Genomic DNA, 24,202 nt, shown 5'->3' on the forward strand with positions numbered 1-24,202 from the left:
ATCTTTCTTATCTGATGATAAAGAGACATTTTAATAAAACAAAGCATGAAGATCACATCCATAGGGTGAAATCTAAGAAAAAATAAAAAAACTCACAAAAATCTCAATTCATACTCCAGTTCATATATTTCTAGGTAACAGGCCTATATATATATATATATATATATATATAGAGAGAGAGAGAGAGAGAGAAAAGCAGCAGTTTTATCTCTTAAACCGTCTTAAATGGTTTCAAAGGAACAAAGTTTCAATCTAAATTCATAATATGCATTCTCTATAGCTTACTTAGTAGAAACCATGTATTAGATGTGTATTTAGAGCAATTGAAAATCGACAGTTTATATTAAATCAAAACTTGGTGAAATAGAAATCAAGGTTTCTAATTGAAACGATCCCAAGCATGGTAACATTTAGAACGGTTTAGGACAAATTATTTAGGAGTGGAGCAAAAATCATTCACGCACTGATGAACTTTTATGATTGTCCAAGTTAAGCTTTGAAACCCAGCGTGCAAGCCGTTTCTTGTGATCACGGCAAGTAGAATTCGGGACCAGGTTGAGTGTTCCATCGCACGCTAGAGAAGACTCAAACCGTTCCAAGACCTTCACAATCTGCCAAAACTCTGGTCTCTTTTCCGGAAGCAGTGCCCAGCATTGCTCAATCAAGGCTCGAAGTGGAGCAGGGCAAGTTGCAGGAATAGAGGGCCTGGCATTCTGGACTAGCAAGAGAATTTCTGGTCAGAGGATGGAAGGAGAGACAGCAAATGAAAAGCATAACAGAAGTAACATTAAGAAATGGTACAATGCAATCCGCGTTAGTGTTATAAAGTGGAAGATGATGGCAGTGTACCTTGTCCACCACTGCAAAGGCTGCTTGAATGGGAGTCATGTCCTCATAAGGAATGGTTCCACTAACCATCTCCCACAAGACAAGTCCAAAGCTATATACGTCAACCTTGTATCCATAAGGTTTGTGTTTGATCATCTCAGGTGCCATCCAACGATAAGTTCCAGGATCTTCAGTCAGAGCGTCACAATATGCCTCTTCACAAGCTATACCAAAATCAGCAATTTTCAATTGAAGATCTTGATCAAGAAGCATGTTCTCAGGTTTAAGGTCTCTATGCATAACTCCCTGGGAATGCAGGTACTCCATTCCTCTAGCAATATCAAGAGCAAATGCAATTTGCTTATGAAGAGAAAGGCATCCAGGCTTGAGTTTGTGCAGATATGACCTTAAAGATCCGCCAGACAGGTATTCGGTGATGACACAGAAAACTGGTGGTTTTCTGAATGCTGCCACTAACTGAAAATAAAAATGAAACTCAGCATAAGCTAAGCAATTTTGAATTTCTGCAAGCTAGGACTGCAATTATCCGCAAACAAGACCTATGACTGCAATAAAAGTATGAAAATCATGTAAGAAGATAACGTGAAAATAGTTTCCCACCCATGAGGAGATAGATTGATCTTTAAAAGCGCATTTGAACTACAACATATGCTGGCATGTTCGGTTCATGGAAATAAAAGAGAATTCCACATAACACAGTTACATTTTGAACCATGGCATCCATATTCCACAAAATCAAGGAACTATAGTTCTTATCCAATAACTGAGGAGAATCTTTTCTCTGCAATGCAGATTCTTTGATTTGTGTACTTTACAACAACAACTACAACTACGCCTTCATCCCAAAACAATTGGGGTCGGCGATATGAACCAACAAAGAAAATCATTTTGGGTCTTCCACATGAATCCTTCTCCTCCATTCATTTCTATCCAATGTCATGTCCTCGGTGAGGTTCAAAGCATTCATATCCTTTCCTATCACCTCCATCCATGTCTTCCTAGGCCTACCCCGACCTCTTTTAACTAATATATTTTCTCATTTCTCCATCCTTCTAACTGGAGCATCATTAGGCCTTCGTCGAATATGTCCAAACCACCGTAAACGATTCTCTCTCATCTTATTTTCAATGGGTGCAACGCCTACCTTCTTACGTATCTCCTCGTTCCGAATCTTATCTTTTATTGTATTTCCACACATCCATCTCAGCATACGCATCTCAGCTACACTCATTTTTTGAATATGATGTCTTTTGGCAGCCCAACATTCCGTACCATATAGTAAAACGGGCCTAATAGTCGTCCTATAAAACTTTCCCTTCAACCGCAATGGCATTCTACGACTGCACAACACTACAGTTGCACTCTTCCATTTCATCCACCCAACCTTTATCCTATGATTTACATCTCCATCAATTTCTCCATACTTTTGAATGATAGATCCCAAATATTTGAAAGAATCATCCACCGGTATTTCTTGCTCACCAAGCTTCACTACACTCCCATCTCTATTTCGTTGCTTACTAAATCGACATTCCATGTATTATGTCTTACTCTTACTCAACTTAAAACCTCTTGCTTCCAATGTCTGTCTCCATAATTCTAACTTAGCATTAACCCCAGCTCTAGACTCATCAATCAAAACAATATCATCAGCAAACAACATACACCACGGCACATTTTCTTGAATTGATCTCGTAAGCTCATCCATCATTATAGCAAATAGGAAAGGGCTTAAAGCAGATCCTTGATGTAACCCAACCGTTATAGGAAAATTGGTTGTCACCCCTCCACAAGTGCGGACATTGGTTACTACTCCTTCATACATATCTTTAATTATACTAATGTACTTGAGAGAAACACCTTTCTTCATCATTGTCCACCAGAGAACGTCCCTAGGTACTCTATCGTAAGCCTTCTCCAAATCAATAAAAACCATATGCAAATCTTTGTTCCTCTCTCTATTTCTCTCAATAAGTTGTCTAAGAAGATGTATAGCTTCCATAGTAGATCTTCCAGGCATAAAACCAAATTGATTCTCCGATATCATGACACCCTTCCTCAACCTAGACTCAATCACCCTCTCCCAAAGTTTCATAGTATGACTCATGAGTTTTATACCACGATAGTTTGTGCAATCTTGTATATCACCCTTATTCTTATATAGAGGCACCAAAGTACTCTTCCTCCACGATAGTTTGATTTGTGTACTTTAAAGATCAAAATTTTCAGTTCAACATAATGGGTTTTCAATTCCATGAGCAAAACATGCAACTAGAGCTTACAAAGGAAACCAGCCAATGGGAAGTCGGCACTTAAACAGATCCTGGCTCATGATACCATGGTAGCAAAGGGAACTAAAAGCTATTATATGCGTGCTAAATTGAAATCTTGATTTGGATACATGCTCCAGCCTGGGAGGATTTGAGTTCAAAGTCGCAAGGAATGATATGTAATTCAGACCCAACTGGCCAAATACCAGAATGAATTTCAAAAAAAAAATCAAATTTCTAAAAGAGGCAGGCAAGATGCATTAAGTTAAAACCTCCAGTCACTTGGCTAACCTGTGCAACTCAACATTATAAATGTAAAACAAAAAGACCTAATGGAGGTATCAATGGATCCCAAGTCAAACCCCATTTCAACTGTTGAAAAAGGTTGGTCTTTGAAAATTATGGTGCAAGGATAACACACAACGCTGAATTGCAGCATCTACATTCTAATTTGCAAACAAAAAGAGAGTACCAAAAGAAAAACAAAATAATTCAGGTTGAATTGCTCATATCCCAAAACCTAGCCCATGAACTTGGTTTTATGAGTCTAGGTTCTAGTGTCTAAAATATTTCATCTTATTCGTAATCTTTGGTCCTCCTAGTCAATTTTCCAAGCCCAAGTCATTTGATTAAGCTTCCAAACACCAACCATAAGCAAATGTCTGTATGCTTTCTTTCCTCTTGTTCTGTTTTTTTCTTCCCCCCACTACAATAAAGGGTCATATGACGGATGTCAACTAAATCCATGGGAAATCCTAATGATCTAAAGCACATAGACCAAGAGAGGAACCATTTTTTACATTAAAGCAAGCAACTTAGATTTACTTAAGGAAAAGTTGAGCAACAGTTTAGAATCCAGTTGTTTCTTTTTCTAATATGCCTACCAACATGATAAAGACAATTCACAGTGAACGTAAGAGGCATCCTGTATCAATCAACTTGATTCACGAAGTTTTACAAAGAATCATACAAATAATAAATATGAATGCTGTGAAAATGCAGAATCCATAGGAGGTTTGAAAAAGAGATAGCAAAACAAATACGGGAACCTATTTCACATGGATACGGCTGCAGATACAGGGACATGGCCATTTTTATGAAGCTTTCAATATGACATGCACACGGGCACATGATATGGGAATGTAAGTATCCCTGTGACAGCAGGGAACTACTATGATTCAAGTTTTCTCAAAAAAAAGAAAAGAAAAAAGGCAGAAGGTTCTTTTACCTGTATCACATTTTTATGGTGGAGATGAGAGAGAAGAGTAACCTCTCTGTTGAACTGCTTCTCCAACCGAGCAGTCATTATTCCATTTTCATCATCATCAGGTTGCCTGATAACCTTCACAGCCACAGGTTGATCCTTGTAAAGTCCATAATATAGTTTGCTGTGAGCACCAGAAGCAAATCTAAAACCCAAAAGTAATTTGGAAAGGTCAACCGTCCATTCATTTGTTGTTTCTAGAGCAGTAACTCTTCCTCCAACATGATCGAAGTACTTGGTCCATGAACAATCCTTTCGTGTATTTGGTTTGTTGTTAAATTTAATAGATGGAGACATCTGCACTGGGTCAGTCAAATTATGGTTGTGCAGATCTCTAGAAAACAATCTTTTGATGAAACTTTTATCTTTCTCCCTTCTTGAATTTGGACTCAAGAACCTTTTGCAATCCAACCTGGCCTCCTTGAATTCATCTGGGCGTACAGCTTGAGGAAGGGGAGACAATGCTCTCGATCTGGCTGGTGCATGATTTGTTTGTGTTTTCTTCAAACTATCTGCAACTTTAGATGAACTGAATGCAGTGTCTATTTTCCTTGAGTGCTCTGTACTCAAACCAGAGTTCACCGCTTTCACAGTGAAAAGAGAACTATGATCTGGTTTGAGAGAAAAAGGGACAGATGAAACCTTAGAAGGATCCCATCTGTGGCACACAGTATGTGAATATTTTTGCCGCCTCACCCAAGAGCTATAACTATTGTCACCCATCATTGCATTAACTCTGGATCAACAGTGAGTACTACTGAGCAGCAAAGAATTTCATATAAAAAATCCTTAAAGCAACCATGTCTTCACAAAACACTAAGTTCCAGAAAACCAATGATCTACCAATCTTGAACTCATTACGTGCATAAAAAGGTCCAACCAACAAACCCATCAAGTTGTACCCTGATGAAACCACGAATAGAGCATCTCAACCTAAACCATCAAAACTTTTGTTTTCCTTCTTCCTTCAGTCCAATTTAACCATACAAAGAAAGCAAAAACAATTACAACCTGTGAATTGCAAACAGAAAAACTCAGATTCTGTCATGTACATCAAACAAAATTGGTCCAATAATAAGCTTGCGTGGTAAAAACCCCAATATGAAGACAAGATGGCAACCTTCTATCCAATATTGGAGAGAGAGAGAGAGAGAGAGATTCATTTGTCCATCATGGGCATCATTTTAAACCAATCAAACCCCTTAAAAAAACAAAAAGATCTAGCTCAAATTAGCTGCATCAAATATAAAGAAAAAGAACTGCAATCTCAACTTCCATAAGATCAATGGTGAGGTTAACATCCCTATTCTTCAAGAGAGACGATAATTAAAAAGAAACTAGAGAAAGGATAGGACGAGAAGGTGGGGAAATTCACATAAGCATCATGGCAATCATTCAGAACCAATCCAATCCTAGAAGGAACCGAAAACAACACCGCAAACCATGATCAAGATATGCACCATTGACCATCCACAGCAGAAAAGCCTGGATGTTGAAAACATAAGCAACACCGTTTTCCACTAAAAAATCGAGCCTTTGCTTCTATCAAGTGGCCTAACGACGACCTTGCTTGGATCAACAATGCCATCTCTAGGTTAACAAGATTAATCAGGTCGAACGAATGAATCTCTGCTTCTCTTTGATACATTTTTCTGTATGGTTGATGTCTCATCATCCTCATTCCACTCAATGAAATTTTACGTTTTCTTCAAAAAAACCATTTTCCCCTAAAAACAACCAAATTCATATTTCCATCAGGGGAAGAACTCAATTCACAAAACCACGATAAGAACATCAATCTGAATCACACAAACAAGGAAAATAGCAGAAAATCAATCACTAGACTAGAGAAGACATCCTTAATGATAATTTCTTATAAGAAGCACACATGCAACGATTTTTTCTTCGTCAACCAAGCAGCCAAAATTTAAAAAGGCAAAAAAAAGATCCTTGAAGTGGGTAACTCTCCAAACCAACCAAACAACAAAAGAAAAAAAGAAACTCACTCTCAATCGGTGAATCAGAAACAAAGAACACACTCAGTTTCACTTCATACACATATAAAAGCATCAACTTTCAAGTCAAAAACAAAATACTAACGTCAAAAACCAGAGAAAACCATACCCCACCATGAACTCAACAAGAAAACAATAAAGAAAACATTGGGTACCTCTCTATCCACCAAAACACTCACAAGAAAAACTATAAAAAGGACCCCAGGAGCAAATTTTCCATGTAGGCGCATCCCTCGATCAATCAAAAAGCCCCCCCCCCCCCCCAAAAAAAAAAAAAAAAAAGAAAGAGGAAAGCTGAAAAGAAAAAATAATTGAAGAAACGTTACCTCATCAGTATGCGAGCTCCAATTTCTATTGAATCCAACAGGGTGTTATCAAGCCTCTCTCTCTCTCTCTCTCTCTCACACACACACATAGCTAGCTAGCTAGGCTGGGGAGCAATTATTCAGGAGGATTTCTACAGGGAGGTTCCGGATACGCATTAGTATATACTGTGTACGGATTCTCTACGTATACGAGAGATTGCTTATACGCATACGTGTACGGCGTGGGGGTAGAAGTTAAGATTCGCTATTATAGGATGGAATTATTTTGGGGGTGGGTAAGATGTGGGGCCCTTAAGGATCTTTAAATTTCAAAACGTGGGCCCAGCAATCGTGGGGTGAAGGAAAATCCAGCTCTCGCTTTTCGAGTGATTTGGTAGTACGGAGTCGGCCAAACTATTCCATCCGTTATTTAATGACTGTTTTGCCCCTGACATTTGAGATCATTTACTTGGCCATGATAACATATCACTAGCTTAATTTCCCGGAGTGTGAAGCGGGCTTCCCATGCTTTATCTAAACTCGCTTTTATTTGTGAAAGATGCGCTTCTCACTCTCATTCTCAAATCGCTTCTCTTTCATCCTTTTAGTTTTCTCCTGGCTTCCCACTCACTTTCCCTTTTATGTTCTCTTTTTTTTTTGTATTTTTTATATTATTAATTATTTTTCATTTTCCACTCGTTTTTCTTTTATTTTCATATGTTTTCTTTTTAGCTTATCACACACTTTTATAATAGCTTGCAAAAATGAATCTTGTTTTATGCTTGTTTTTTTTGAAAGGCAAGCTGGGGTTAGGCAGACCCCCACCAGTTATTCTACTTACCACTGGGTTTTGAAGCTGCAATGTTCCACCACAAGGAAACGTGCACAGCTCCTACCAACCACGTGGAGCTCCGTTGGTACTTGTTTTATGCTTTTTAATACTCATGTTTTTTGTTTCTGCTTCACATATGGCTTCCTATACCCATTTTAGTTTCTAGTAACTATAACTAGGTTCTTAATCTTTTGAGCCCACTTTCTCCTTCAACAAGTTCATTTGCTAGCTTCAATGTATTTCATGTAGGGTTGTCAACTGGTAGGGTTTGATTCAGAACCAGACCCAGACCAGAATTGAGATGCTGGTACTAGGTCTAGACCCAAGTCTAATGAGACCCACCATAAGAGAAACCATACCCAAATACTGTAAGAATTACATGAACCAGACCCAAACCATACTTGGTACAATAATATTATTTATCCTTTTTTACATTAAAAATTAAGAATCTTAGTCTGAACTTGGGTCGGGGCTGGGTCTCATATGAAATTTCATAAACCATACTTGGCTCCATATATTAATGGGACCCTTCAGATTTGACTTCGATTCTAATCAGACTTTCTTAATTATCACCAAACCCTAACCCCATAAGGTTTGGTACGGACAGGTCCTAGTCAAACCCAACCCAGTGAACTTTAAATTATCAAAAAAAATAAAATTTGACACTTCTAGATGAGTAATGTGTTTGTTCTGCCCAGTTGTGCTCACTCAAAATATTTTTTCTCACATCTAACACATAGATGTGATCTATTGGTTTTGTTTAGTGGAAATCAGCTTTTGGATCACCAAAATATGACCTATATATATATATATATATATATATATATATATATATATATGAACTAAACATATTAGGCCCAATTTTTCATTTTGCCCCATAGTTTTAAAGTGTTTTATGATAGATCTGAACCGTTAGATGTGTTTAGCATGCTCAATTTAGTGAGAAATGGCTTTTGGATCATGTTGGTTTTTATGAAAAATGTATATTTTATGAGTCAAGAAAAACTATTACCTTCATACCCATTGATTTTGAATTACGGAAAAAATTGTATACTGGTCAGATTCTGGTGATCTAAAAGCCAGTTCCCACTAAACAGAACCTATAGATCACATCTATGGTGTTAGATGTGAGAAAAAATACTAAAACCATGTGATTTTGAGGAGACAGAACTAACTCATTTCTCTCTCTCTTTATATATATATATATGTGTGTGTGTGGTAACTAAAATATGTAAACCAGTATGAACTGTGATTTTCATAGGTTTGCTTTATTTTTTTATAAAAGTTTACCATATGAATGTGATCTACATGCATGGTTTTATAGAAACAGACTCTTGGATCATCCAATTAAGATGTATAAGAAGGATCTTTTAAGGCTTGAAAATCAATGGCTCGGAATTTTTATAAATATGCAAACATAAGAATCAGATTTCTTGATCCGATTATGATGATCTAATAGTTTATTCCAAGCAAATGGACCAAGCCGAATGCATCTGCAAGATTAGATTTGCAAAAAAACTATGAAAATCGCGCTTCATACCAATTTACTTATTTTGCTAGTTTATATATTTTAGCTTTTCATATATATATATATATATATATATATAGACAATCCTTCATTATTGTGGACCCCACAAAAGTTGACCTCTTCTTGGACATGTTTTGTGGGGCCATACATAGGGGTGGCAATCGGGTCGGGTTGGCAGGTCAGCATACCTCAACCCAAACCTGACCCGTTTATTAAACGGGTCAGCTATGGCAAACATGAACCCAACCTGTTTATTAAACGGGTAACCCGACACAACCTGCCAACCCGCTTAATAAACGGGTTGGGTCAGGTAAACGGGTTGGCGGGTCGGGTTGGCATACCCATAACACGAACCCGACCCATTTAATAAACGGGTTAGGCGGGTCGACCCGTATATTAAATGGGTTCATTTTTGCCAAACCCGAACCCGCCTAAGAAGGCGGGTTGGCTGGTCGTGTCAGGTTTTGCCACCCCTAGCCATACACTTGAATGGTGTAGTGAGATGGGGCGGCATTAATTTCGTTTGTATAATTACATTTCACCTTTATCCTTTTTCGCATGGCACTAATGTGCTTGTTTTGGCTTGGTTTCTTCTAATACTTAATCGTTTTTACCCTTGTTAGCAGGGACCGATGTTGTGGGTATCGGTATGGGTTCTGAATCGTTGGGCTGCCGATTCAGCTGTAACTAAAAATAACAATAAATTATCATGTATCATCATAACGTGACACGTGTTAAAATCATTAAAACAATTTAAAAATAATAGTAAAAATATTTTTTGGCATTTTTTATATTTATTAAAAATTAGCCCAATCAGCCTTGCAGCGTATCGAAATTCTGCTGATATGTTGCGTATCATCAGATATAGGGGCACCGATACTGACAATTGAAGTATCTTTGATTGGGGGAATTCAAAGAAAGAATTCTTGATTTTTTTACCTACCCTCTTTCTTGATTTTTTCTCTTATATCAAATCAATCAATAACTTAATAAAAATGATATTAATATTTTAAGAACAAAATATTTGATTTGTTATGCCTAATATCTTTAGTTTAATCTGTATGTCTTAATTCTGCCCTTCATCTAGTGGTTTTTTCTTTGCAAAATTGCGCTCATGTAACAATGGTAGGGACAACTTGCCTCATGGAAATATCACAAATCTCGATATCTAGAAAATCTGCACAAGTCTCACTATCTTTAAAAAGTTTTTTTTTTAAGTTTTGTAAGATTATGGGCTATAAAATCTAAAAATATATAAAACTAAGAAAAAATATTTGTTACTTTATTTGATAAAATTGTAACAATAGGTGATATTTAAAAATCTTATGATTTTTTAAGGTAATAGTGCCCTTTGAAACTATCACAAATAGGACCAGTATTTGTTGAGTAGCTCTTTGATACGGTGGTACTTGGGTCGACGGGTTTGGTAAGACGGGAATTTCACTTTGTTTAGTGCAAAGGTTAGGACAAAAAAAAAAGTTACCAAAACATGTTTAACTTTTGACTTGTTCACAAACACACCTAACTTTTGGGATATTACGAATACTAATATCTCAAATGTTAGGCATGTGTTTGCAAATAGGCCAAAAGTTAGGTCTGTTGTTTAAATAAAAAAGAAAAAGATAAAAAAAGATGATGTGAGGATGATGATGATATATATATATATATATATATATATATATATATATATAGAGAGAGAGAGAGAGAGAGAGAGAGATTATGGGACCAACATCGCCTAATAGTGTTATGTTTGGGCCGCATGCCCTCCACCAACTATGATGGAAGTGCCTGTGCTCAACTGTCCTTGTAGAAATTTTCTGCACCGTTTGAACTTTAAGTGTTCGTGTCAAAATCTTGTTGGTGCTTGTTTTCAAACTGCACTGCTGTTGAGATAGCCAATAATGGATAAAAATGGAAGCATTGCATCATAATAATGCTGTTGTAGATGTTTAATGATCAAATATCTTATTTATAGGGTTGTTAAGATCATAGCTACCGGAAGCTTCCTGCTATATTGGCAAGCTTGCTTTCCAAAACCTCACTTGGGAAGAAAAGCTTTGAGAAACCTGCTTCCAAAATATGGAAAACTCGTTTTTTTTTAGTGAAAAGTTTGTTTCCTCCTCCTGTAATCGATCCCCTTTGGCTTTTTTTATGTTTTCTTCTTCATTATTGTCACTTCTCACTCACTTTCTCATAACTTTATATGTTTTTCATATTAATAATATTTTTTATAACAAGTTTATATGTGGGTTTTACATGATTTTATACTTGTGTTCATGTTATTTTTTATTTGGCTTTCTATGTATTTACTTTTCATTTTTTCATGAGCTTGAATAATAGCTCTTCATACTTCATATTACTTTTGTAGTACTGGCTTCCTTCCTCCTTGTACCCATTTCCTTTCCCGGAAACTATGGTTGAGACTAGTTGATTGGCAATAAATGTTTGTTTGGTTTATATACTCTTTATAATGACTTTGTTTCAATAAATGCAAAGATATTCTATTTTTATTAAAATACTATATCATTGTCGATTAATTCCCAAATGGTTACCTTCATAACCCCAGTCTTGTGGATAGGTAGATAACCCCCTCTAGTTCAAGTCCCTATGAGAACACCTTGTATACAGCAAAGCAAGCGATTTGTTAGGGGTGGATGGGGTGTCATGATTTTCCGCCATTAGAAAAGTGACTAAGTATGGCAGGCAAAGTGCAGCATGGTCAGGTCTCTAGTTTTGGAGAGGGTTTCTTCTCTCCACATGAAAAAAAAACTATGTTGTTTTCAATTATTGTTACTCAAAGAAATTTGTCTTCCATATTGAGAGGAAATTTGTGTTAGGGGTGTCAACTGGTTGGGTTTACCCGGACCCAACCCGAGCCAAACCCTATATAGGGTCTGGGTATGGTGATAAATAATAAGACCTGATTAGGGCCCTGGTCTGGATCCGAAAGTCCGATTAATACATGGAGCCAGGTATAGTTTATAAAAAATTTATACCGGACCCGACCTAAATTCCTATTAAGACCCACAAATTTTCAATGTAAAAAAGATAAAAAATATGGTTTTACCGGGTCTGGTTCATGTAGTTCTTATCAGGTCCAGGTATGGTTTTTCTTATAGTGGACCCGAGTCTGGACCTGATACCATACCGGAAAATTGGGTCCAAGTCTGGTTTCACCTGGGTCCGAACCAAAGTCGACTCATTGACACCGCTAATTTGTGTGACTAATTGAGATGCTAATGATCAAAACAAAATAGTATCTTCACGTATAGTCCTTTAGCTATATAAGATGTGTAACTGATCCAAGTGGCAGATCAAATTTATGAACTAATAAATCTTCTGTTCTTCAGTCTCCACTCCTAATCATAAAGCATGAATACTAATTGAAATTTTTCTATATGAGAATAGAAATAATACCACCTAGATGGAATAAGTTTTGCAATGCCAAAAAAAACTGATAATTTGTCTAAAACCCCTTTTTGCATATATATTATGATTCATTAAGCATTTCACTACGAGATTTACAATACCGGCTTCAAGTTGATGTTATGAAAATTGTAAATATGAGGTAAGAGAAAACACTAAAATAATTACATTTGGCTTTAAGTGCATTGCCAAGGCCCCCATCTTTAAGGGAACGTTCGGAAGTTGAAAAATAGTAGAAAAAAGTTATGGTAAGAAAAAAAATTATAACTTTTTCATCCATTCCGAATGTGAGAATTTTTAAAGGGAAAACTTTTCTAAAAAGTCTGGCTTTTTATAAGAAAAAATCCTTCACCTATGGGGTGGAAGAATTTTTCTTATCAAAAATTCTTTTTGCATTAGGGCAACCATCACCTACAATACATCTCATTTCATGGCCTGCCATAGGAAAAGCTTCCTCCATTCTCATCTTCCTATCATCCACTATCATTTTCAGCTCTCTCTCTCTCTCTCTCACGCATTTTTCTCACATTCTTCCACTCAGTTTTTCTCATGGTGTACAATCTAGCCAAAAAAAATCATTTAGATAACTTCCCTAGCACATTACAAGGGACGGGGATGGGTAGGGTTAGGCATAAGCCTAGATGCATATATAGGTTCATAAGGGTAACGAGAGTCTGTTGATTCACGGATGTCCAACTACTAGCCCCGATCCAATTTCATGATCTTCATTGCTTTCTTTCTTTCTCTTGATATACTTTGTTCTTCTTTCCTTAAGAAAGGTCTTCCCTAGTTATCTCTCAGGCATGATGTAATATCTAATCAACAATATTTGGCTTAACCAAGTTTTTACTAGATTAGCCCTTCTCAACGAATACACCATTCTGGATAATGAAGTATCGAGAGTATGAGAGGTCCAGATTTGTACTACAGATAGGAGGCATGCAATAATTTCAACAAACTATTTAGAAAACTTGAAAATATTGAGAAATGAGGAAGAAACATTGTGTGAAAAAGAAGAATGTTAGAAAATTGAGATTCATGTTTTAAAAATTCAAGTGTCCTTAAAATAGAATTTAAAGGGACATACTCATTTGGATGTGTACGCATTTATATAATGTTCCTGATTCATAAGACCTAAGGGTTATGAGTCTTATGACACATAGCCATTGAGATAAAGGTTATGGCTCTCCATAATAACCTCTTAGTCAAAGGTCATCACTTTCAAAATAAAACAATTTAAAAATATTTTATAATTATAATTCATTTTAAAATTGTATACAACAGTCTATAGACACTATACAAACCACACTGCCGCTGTTAGAGGCGCTTATTATTCAACATACCACTGGGGTTTGAACCTGCAACGTCCCACCACAAGGAGACGTGCATTGACATCTCCTACCAACCACAAGGAGCTGTGGCGGCTGTCAGAGGCATAGTTGCCAAAGACATATGGCATATGATATTTTTGTTTTTGGATACATGGAGAGATTAAGGGTACACGTTTGGCTGCGTTTTTAAAAAATAAAATGAAATCACATGAGATTCTAAATCATGTGATTTGGAATCTCATGTGATTCCAATTCTCATGTTTGTTTAACGTGAGGAATGGTATCTCAAAAAATATATAAAAATAGGATAAAAACAGTAAAACAGAAAGAAAAAAATCAGTGTTTCTATGGTATGAGCCCCTTTTCAGCAGCCATGTCTCTCCCCTTGGGCTTCTCCACCTCCGCTCTCTCAGCAGCCAGCTAATGGAGCTCGATTCCCACGAGCTCCCTCCCACCCCCCTTCAGCAGCAAGCAAAAGGAAAAAAAAAAAACAATTTACCTGTTTTTCCGGTGACCTTCCCCTTCCTTCGGCATTTTTGGGGTTCTTCGGCAATGCTTGAATTTTTTTCGGCGAAGATTGCTTCCGCCTTTCCCTTGCTATTCTTCTTCATATAGGAGAGAGGAGAAGACAAATGAGGGAGACGCTGCAAAAAAAGTAAACGTTGGGTTCACTTTGCTTTTTTGCAGAACAAGTGTTGTGATTCAAAATCACAACCCTACCCGTGAGATTTCAAATCTCATGGGTTGACATGACATGAACACAAATCCCATGTTTAGTTGAGCATGAGATTTGGGCCCACGTGAGAATCACTCTCTCATTTGAATGAGAGAGTGATTCTCATGTGATCCAACCAAACATGCCCTAAGTGATCGGCCAAATCACACTAGAAAATGCTCTGAGATCGTGGCTGTCCATCGACCCAAATCCCACTGCCCCTTGTGCAAGTCATGAGGCCCATCAAAGAGTACTTAATGGTTGTTGATCTCCAGAATGGATGGAGGGGATTTGAAGCATCTGATCTGTTCTTTGGTACAAGAAGGTTTTAAAAAATTCAAATACATTTTCACTTGTTGATGTATTCGGAAAATTTTGATTCAAGGTTTTAATAGAAATTACTTGGTTTTAATAAAAAAAATTGATTCAAGAGAGAATACATTGAATGAGCATTCATGGTTTTATCCATGAAAAATCCTTGTTCATACCCACATGCATGTTTATACGGATTGAAAAGAAGAAGAGCTTTAAAATAAAATTCAAAATACAATGGATGAAAGATTAGCTTACTTCTTTTAAATTGAAGTGGTGCTTGATCCTACCACAAACTTGTTCTTCTACCACAACTTGCGTAGAATATGGTCCATGTAAGGTACCCCACACTACACTTGAGTGGAAAGAAGAGAAAAACCCCAAAAAATGTTGGAGAAATGAGAGGAAGAGAGAGAGAGAGCTCAAAAATGGTTATCTTCTACTTTTATAGAGGTATTTATAGGAAAAATTTATGAGTAGGTGAGATGTGTGGTTGAGCTTACAAGAAGAAAGAAAAAGGGTTGAGACGGAGTCTAACCATCCTCTCAAAAAACGTTCTTTTAGGTTGATCCTTGCCCCTCTCTAGTCATGTATGATTTTTCACAAATTTGGTAAGCTACTATATGCTCTTATTCCATGCCTTACCATTTTTTATTTTCCTAGGAAATGTGGAGATTCTCCCTTGGGATCCCTTGTGAGGAGCCTCCTTGGTTCTCACCCCTCACACATGTCCCAAGGTAGGTTCTCTAGGCAAAATCCCTCCTGGTTGGCTTAGTTAGTTCAATTCCAACCAAGTCCAACCAACTTAGTTACCTTATGATATTTAATATAATATCTTATTCAAAAGTGTTTATTTTATTTGTTATTATTTTTTCCTTTTTTGAAATACCCAATTAGGAAATTTTCATATTGGATCCGACTTCAATTGGATTCAGTCTAAATCCAAGCTAGTTCCAAACTCTAAAAAGAATATTAAAATTCTTTTAATATTTAACAAATTCTGCTTAACTTAAATTCTCAATTTAATGGATAAATCAAGTATAATCATCCACTAATATCAATTAAGCATAGTTTATAATTAGTTGTTTGTTAATTACTAAATAAACACTAATTAATTATACTTAATATTTAATCCAACAAATACTAATTAATCCTAATTAGCCAAAATAAATACCAAGACACCCAATTGACCAATATTTTCAATTAAACATAAATTGAATTTGTCACACAGAAATTCTCTTTATTTTGATTAAAAATTCAAAAAATTTATGGATCCTACAGTTGGAGCCGAACAGGTGGAATGTCCAGTCATAGATACACATTCCTCGAGAATTTGGCTTCTAGCAGGACTGTGTCCTGCCCCTCATAGGTGTACCAAGTGGGTCATAGATCACTCAAAGCAGTAAAGACGTGCGGCATAACCACGCCCCAAGGTATAGGTAAAGTGACTCTCTCACAAACACATACAAGAAAGTTGCAAGAAAGGCCTCTGTTATCAATGAGATGAGGTATGGACAAGGGACCACAAGTGTAAGGTCTTGAATCTATACCTTTATGATAGTGAGAATGTGGATGATGCACTAGTGATCTTGAGTTGGTCGACACTGGTGATGACACTTCGAAGGAGGTTCTGGAGATATTGTACCATTTACTAGCCAGTATGGAGGTACCACAGATGATGAGTGTCAGGTAGAATCGGTCAGTTGTCTATTTCAGTGTTGATAGACACCAACTTGACGCACAACTTCGTGTGTGTGCGCAAACGACTAAGAGGGGGCAAGTGTGTGACTTCCCCTCAATAGCCCTTTGAGGTAGTGGTTGGGAATGACAACAAACTCAGATGCACCACCCTATGCCCTCAAGTGTGACTGGAGATCCAGTGGATGATCCTGACCACGGACATGTTCGTACTGCTAATCAATGGTGTAGATGTGGTGTTAGGGATTTAGTGTCTCCAAATCTTTGGATTTTGTTTGGTGGAACTTCAAGGACATGATTATGGAGTTCGACTACGGGGATCACCATGTGTCGATCTGAGCCGCTCCATAGACAGTCGCTTTTATAGCCGAGTTTAAACAGCTAGACAAGGTGGTCCTGGAGTACCCATGACCCCAATATAGATGTATAGTTGATAACATAGTATTTCTTATGAATCGAGTCTTTTGATTTTCATCATTCTTCCTCTTTGGTTTTCTGCAGACCAGAGTAGAGATTGAAAGAGGGCTTTAGGGAGAGAATGGGAGAGAGACAAAGGGTTTTTCGGTAGAGAGGAAAATGATGCAGCTTGGGCATCATAGAGAGAGAAAGGACCTCCACCATCTTTTGGGGTTTCAGAATTAAAAAATACTTTTTTAAAACCTTTTCAAAAGAAGGTAATGACAACAGTGTTTGTCTGTTATCCTTTTGGGTGGTCGTGGTGTGTAAAAGACGTATTAAAGGTTTGACCTTAGTATAATACACTCATGCTAGTCACTTTTACGAGCATCAGAAAAACTTTAGTTACCTAATACATAAACCTATGATACCAATATAGGACATGTTGATTATCTAAGACCAAAATTCACATAGTCAATCAATCAAAACCCATATAGGGATGAAGGTTAAAATGAAAGGTAAAAGTTTGAGATGGAGCGAGGGTGGAGACCTTGTCCTAATTAAGGGAATATTAAAGTAAGCCATAATCATAAATGATGAAAAAGGTTGATTTAGACATAATAAAAAGGTCTTTATAAAATGTTAAATTTTAAACTCATATAAAACTTAATATAAGGCCAAACACGCTAAATGACAAAATCGTAGGTGCACACATAGTAATCAATGAATAAACAAAATACACAGGGATAGGTCAGGTCAGGACAGGAAAGTGAAGCCACGTATTTTGGTAGCCGACCAAAGGCATTTTTATGCCTTGTTCACGACAAAAAACATGGTGCCAAATAGGTGGCATTTTCATGCATTTCTGTCCTCAAACTTTAGAAAAAGATGGAATGGGTCCTCGTTCAGTATTTGTTGCCATTCAATGTGATAACATACAAAATGTGAAAACAATTGATTGAATTTGGAAAAAATGACTTTTAATGTGCTAAATGTTGCAAGAAAAAGAATCAAATAAGAAAAAAACAAAAGCATTCACACAGAGAAATATAGGATAATATAAAAAGAAGTTACTTTTACGTCTTTATAGACTATCAGCATGCTTCTCAAGTTGACATTATAAATGAGTAGGAATCGACCCCTCAAGTAGGGATGGCAGTGGGGCGGGGCGGGGGACAAGGTCTCCACCCCCGCCCCTCCTCAAGATTTTATCCTCCACCCCCGGCGGGGAATGGATTTTATCCTTCATCTCCGCCTTCTCATCCCCGTTTCATGTCCTCCATCCCCGGTTCAAATGGGGATGAGGCGGGGCAGGGCGGGGATATTACTGGGAAAAGTGGTCAGGGCGGGGATGAGGCGGGGACGGGAAAAGTGCACGTCCATCCCCGCCTCCACCCCTGGACGGGGATGGATTTTAACCTTCGTCCCCGCCTCCATCCCCGGTCCAAACGGGGCGGGGCCCCGCTTTCCCCCTGTCCACTGCCATCCCTACCCTGAAGGGCCCTGCCTTATGCCATTGATTTTTTGACCGAATGTGAGCTGAGGCGAATAGGTCAGGTTAGTAAACAACAATAACTTCAACACCAACGGCAACAACAGTAAAGGGAAAATATATTGCCTGTACTCTGTTCTAGCGTACTTTCTAATTGAAATAATTTGTTTTTTCAATAATTAACTTTCACTACACAAAAAGCTAGCGAGGAGACTGAGACCTAGGCGGATGCCCTAGGTTCAAATCCTATGGGTGTCGCCTCCCTGCGCAAGCCGGAGCTTAGCACTTCCTGAGGTCGAGGTATGCCTGCATGACTAGTCGAGCTAGCCCAAGCTCGGCTTGTAGACGAACTCGTACAACTATTTTCAGACTCGGCTTCGAGCTCGAGCCGAGACTGAACAATGACATTTCAGGTGGAGCCGAGCTTTCTAGGTCCAGGGTATGCCCCCTCAGAATTTTACACTATCAGGACAGCGAACGTAAGTATGGCAAGCAGAGCAGCACGACTAAGTCTCTGTTCTTAGAGCGGTTTCTTCAAGTAAAAATAAATTGCATTTATTATTTTTAAATTTTCTTTTACCGATCAAGATCAAGCCCCACCGTATGATCCGCATTGTTTGTTTATTATATGATAGTGTTGTGTAATGATGTTTTTTAAGAGCTTACAAAAATCGGTGGCGCGTCACAACGCATGCACCAAAATTTTACAATTAAAAAATTGCATTGGTTATCAAACCGACTTCGATTCCGAGCGTGACTTCTAATAGTTGAACAATGCCAAATGGATCTGTAAGTCAGATAGATAGTATGTGGTATAATTGTGTGAGCCCAAATTTATCTGTAAATAAAATATGAGAAGCTTGAGGGGTGAATACGAGAAAATATTTGGTACTAAGGTAAGGAACTATTAATTAGGAATACTCTTTCCGTTCAAATATAATTAGATATACTCTTTCCGTTCAAAAATATTTTTCATTGTTTTTAGATCAGACCCTACAGATGTGACATACATGGTTTGTGTAACAGGACATTATTTTTTTAATAATAATAATTGCATCATACGAATAGGCTTTCCAAAAACTTTAAAAAAATGAAGAATGACCATACTGTCTTTCTAAAATGACATGTTCTCTGCATATCCAAAATCTTTGATTCTTAACATTTTTAGCCTTCGCATATATAGTAAATACTCTTGAAGCAAGTCTACAAATATATATTGATATTCGCAGGCACCTGTTGTGCACACTCTGATTATACCCCCGCAATAGTACCTTTGCAAATATAGTACGACCCTCACAAAAAAAGCTTGTGAACCTCCTTTGACGAAATACTCTTCATGTGGATGACGTCACAGAGTTGTGGACATCCTCATGACATTCACTAAATTGTTTGGGAACATTCTCTATATATGCAAATCTTCTGACTCATTTGCGAACTTGTCGAACATTAGTAAATTTGAGGAATGACTTCAATGTGAATTTTCCATCCTTTTGTAAACATATGTATGAGCATTAAATGTGATGATTCGTTTATTTAAAAGTCATGTTCGTATCTAAAAGCTATTTTTGCATAAATTAGAGGTTTTTGTAGTCTCCAATATGCTTGGCCTAGCAAAAAATTTTGATAATTTTTCAGTGACTATTTATGGCGAATCTTTGGTGCTATTATTTTCTCATCGTCGAGCGGTGGCACTTCATCAGCATGCAACACATCATCCACAGAGAGTTTTTTTGGTAAACACATCTTCAATGATCGAATCAAACTTTTTGGCATGAATCAATTATTTTTTAAAATATTGGCATGAATAAGTTATTTTATGAAAGTATTGCATGGTTTTCAAGTTACTCTTGCATATTCAATATCTTATTTTGTTTTTTCTTTGTTTAATTCATTTTTAAGTATCTATTTCTCGCTTTGTTTCCTTAATTTGCTATTTCTCTATCCTCGAATTTGGTTGTTTATATGTTGCGCATCTTGTATTATAAAGGTGACTAAGGAATAATTGCATCATTTTCAAGCTTATTTTTTTACATTATCAATAGCTTATTATATTTTTTTTTTGTAATGTCTTTTCAATAACCTATTTTGTGTCTCTTGCTTGTCTCTTTATCTCTATTTTACATGTTTTTTCGGGAAATTCTTAGTTTATTTATTATAAAATAATGATTAAAGTAATTGTCTTGAATGGAGCCACACTTATACCATCTGCTATTGATGGAGAAAAGCAAATAAAGAAACTAGAAAAATACAAATTGGTTAATATGTCCTACTATGAAGTACGGAGTAGGCTTGACAAGTGGATAGAGAGGGAACCTTCTCCGTAGCCAAAAGTTTGGGTATGACATATTCTACAAAAAAGTGCAGCATCAGTAATATGAGGCCCAAAATTCTGCACTTAACTAAGAAACAGCTAACATCTTCAGTAGCAGCAAGAACACATGTTGAACCTATAAAAAAGGTTGAGGAGTCTGTGGCCAAAATGATGTCTCTCACCTCAAAAACATTTAAGGAGGGAGAGGAGAATTTATACATGTAGCTAGTGGTGAAGAAGTTTGAGTCATTGTCTCAGTCTGAAGTTGTTTCTAACCTCAATGTCCAACTAAAGAAAATTGAAGATGCAGCCACTTGTAGTGGCAGTAGTAGTGGCAAGATGGAGGGACAGTGTCCACACCATGAGGGTGAAAAGGACAAAGGAAGCACCTCAGCAAAGAGATTATGCAAAGGTTAAGGTTGAGGTAATTGTGGAGAATAGAAAAGTTGGAGATGGTGGAGATTAATATTGATAGTCCTTTGGATATAGAGGAGAGTGAAGGTCTGCAAGAGGCACATGTGAAGATATTGAAAAAGGATCCTCAAGAGTTTAAGTTGGAGTTTGTTAAGGAGGTGACAAATCAACCCTTGGAGGAGCAAGTGCATGCTCTGAGGAAGAGGTCGCAATGGCGAATAAGGTCTGATGGTCATAGACAAGTACTTTCTTCAGTTGTTATTTTATGCAATGTATTTATAAGATGCTTGAAATCAATATTAATGTTACATTCAATCATTGATTAAATTATCATATATATATAAATATATATATATGTGTGTGAAGCGTATTTTTAGAATAACTAGTTTAAATATAAATATGCATTTGTTAAATTGTCACATACATATGTTTGTGTGTGTAAAAGATGATTTTAGTATAACTAGTTTGATTCTTGCAATTCAATGTTTAAAATAATATGTTTGTGTGTGAAGCATATTTTTAGGATAACTAGTTTGATTCTTTGTAATTGATCGATTAATTTGTCATAATTATGTGAAGATTGTTTGTAACATAACTAGGTTGAGTATCGTAATTCATTGATTAATTTGTCATATATGTATGTAAAATTAATTTGTCTTATATTCAATAATTAAATTGTGATATTTGATTAATTCTATGTAAATTTTATTATGATTACAGATCCACAACCAAAAAATTTGTATGATCCAATAAGCATGATATATCGGTTTGACTAGTTCTAACATACGAGTGGTTCCTAACATTATCGGAGGAAGCGAAGGATTGGCTGGATCAAATGCATTTTTGAAATTTCTTGAAGGTATGACCATGAAACATTGGTTAGTGTCTCACAAATTCAATTGTGTAATTTTGGAATCTAGCAACCATGTTTCAATTCTCTGATATTGAGATGACCATCACATTGAAAGACATGGCACGCATGTCCAAAATTAAATGTCATGGGGAGCCAGTGAATGTAAATTGCTTTGGAGATTTCAAGTGCATATATGAACTTTATTTGGGAACAAATGAAGACTCTAAGGCGAGGAGAATGAAGGGGAAGCTAATGTATGTTGGAGGAAAGGCCGACCATAGGCTAGAGAATGAGTTTATGGCATTTTTACTCTACTTTTTTGGCACCTGCATATTCATCGACACTGATAAAAAGTTGATTCATGCATCATACGTGCAACTAGTGCAAGACATGGATCGCATCAATGATTAGGAATGAAGAGAAGCCTCACTTGCACAACTCTACGCAAGTTTGAGTCATGAAAGGCGTGGACGAAAAACTTCTCTAGCATGATGGTGGTGTTGGAGGTATGGAAATTTATTCATTATTTTGATTTGATTCATATTCAAACATGATTTTGTTATGTTAATGTACTAATTTGTGTATTGATCCTTGCAGGTTTGGATATGATAGCACATATCCATTGGAAGGTCCCAAAGACATAATTGTGTCTTTCAATTCCTATGTATTGAAATGTAGGGTAGGTCATGCAATGAAGAAGATGAGGAAAATGATAAAAGAGGATTGGTCCTCAGTTGAAAAAAGTCATTTTAGAGGTCATTATTAACTTATTACACCAATCTCACAACATATCATTCATCTAATGAAAATATTATATAATAAACGTTCATTCATATGCTATTTATATATTCAATTAACAAAGTTACTGGCAACAACTACTTTGAAAACCAACTACCTACAATAACCCTAACTCATATTCAATATTTGTGCATAGTCAACACCAACCTCATCACACTAATTAAATGTTTGCACAGTTAACCCTAATCCCATTACCCTAAAAAAAAATCACTAAATATTAAATAAAGAACAAGCAAAGAAACATAAATCATCTACAACACAAACAAATAAATAAATCTATGAAAAAACCTTAAGACATAATAAACCATAAACCAAAAATCTGGTGTCAAATGTTCAATAAAACACAGAAAAACATATATAAAACATTCAAATGATCATATCTACAAAAAAAAAACCTTGGAATAAAATATATATATAACCCACCTTTCAACCTAACTAAAAAAGTCGATTAAAAGGATACAACACTTTCGTTAGAATGTTATAAAGAGATTTCAACAGAATCACCACACAGAAAGAGGGAAAAGGGTTAGCATTCTAACAAGAAATAAACTAAAAAAAAAAAAAACTACAATGACTTTATATGTGAATCAGCAAGCATGTGAATCTATAGACATTTATAGAAGAAAATTGTGTATATTAGTACACATTTGTGGATCTCGTTGAAGAGTATTTCATCATAGGAGGTTTGCAAGCTTTCTTCGCTCGTATTATATTTGTGAAGGTAGTACCATGTTTGCGAAGGTCTGATTAGAGTGAGAACATCGCTGACATTTGCATCAGGTATCTACGAATGTAACTATACATTTCTAGACATCCTTGAGGATCATTTACTTAAAAGAACTTCGCAGGATATCTTCGTAAAGTTTGTACTATATTTTGAATATCATACAGTATTTGCAAACATTCACAGGTTTTCAATTACAAGAGGCTCGCATAAGGTATGCACGAATTTTGAGACAACTGCAAATGCATGGGAAAAAACTGTCAAGCTTGAACTTTTAATTAAAGAAGGTTCACATGGTGGTTGCGAACTCGAGAAGATGCATGTGTTTTGATGTGTGAATCTCTTTTGTTGGGATGAAAACATGTTAGTTTCGTAAATTTGTTTATACAAAATTCATGAGGTCCATGAAATCATCGTGTGAATATCCTTTTTATTGAGAGGTTTGTGAGCTTCCTACAGTGTACCTAATATCGCACAAACCTTAAGAGGTTTACTTGTGCGAAGGGTAAAAATGTCCTAAAAGGTGTCAAGAATCTGAAATTTTGGACATGGGAAGGATTTTGCAAATTGTAGGGCATTTCAGAAAATGTGTCATTTTGCAATAACAATATGGTTATTTTCTGCTTAAAAAATAATAGCCTACAATATACCAAGAACAATACGGTTACC

At 36.5% G+C, this 24,202-nt stretch overlaps 1 protein-coding gene across 4 annotated transcripts; it reads right to left on the reverse strand.

The window, feature by feature from the left end:
• Positions 1-313: 313 nt before the first annotated feature.
• On the reverse strand, positions 314-15,226 carry LOC149820170 (serine/threonine/tyrosine-protein kinase HT1-like). 4 transcript variants are annotated; one of them, XM_089982019.1, is made up of 5 exons: positions 15,106-15,226; positions 14,320-14,464; positions 4,348-5,394; positions 850-1,305; positions 314-713 (listed from the first exon to the last, which is right to left on the reverse strand). In XM_089982019.1, exons 3-5 carry the CDS (start codon positions 5,107-5,109, stop codon positions 453-455), a joined length of 1,479 nt encoding a protein of 492 aa, XP_089838145.1. In that variant the 5' UTR covers positions 5,110-5,394; positions 14,320-14,464; positions 15,106-15,226; the 3' UTR covers positions 314-452. The 4 variants fall into 4 exon arrangements, with proteins under 4 accessions (XP_089838145.1, XP_089838148.1, XP_089838146.1 ...); XM_089982022.1 differs by lacking the exons at positions 14,320-14,464; positions 15,106-15,226 and adding an exon at positions 6,725-6,943; XM_089982020.1 differs by lacking the exons at positions 14,320-14,464; positions 15,106-15,226 and adding an exon at positions 6,725-6,825 and having other exon boundaries at positions 4,348-6,110.
• Between the last annotated feature and the right edge of the window lie 8,976 nt (positions 15,227-24,202).

Source organism: Nuphar pumila, chromosome 12, assembly GCF_984573655.1.
Source record: "Nuphar pumila chromosome 12, dmNupPumi1.hap1.1, whole genome shotgun sequence".
NCBI classification, from domain to species: domain Eukaryota; kingdom Viridiplantae; phylum Streptophyta; class Magnoliopsida; order Nymphaeales; family Nymphaeaceae; genus Nuphar; species Nuphar pumila.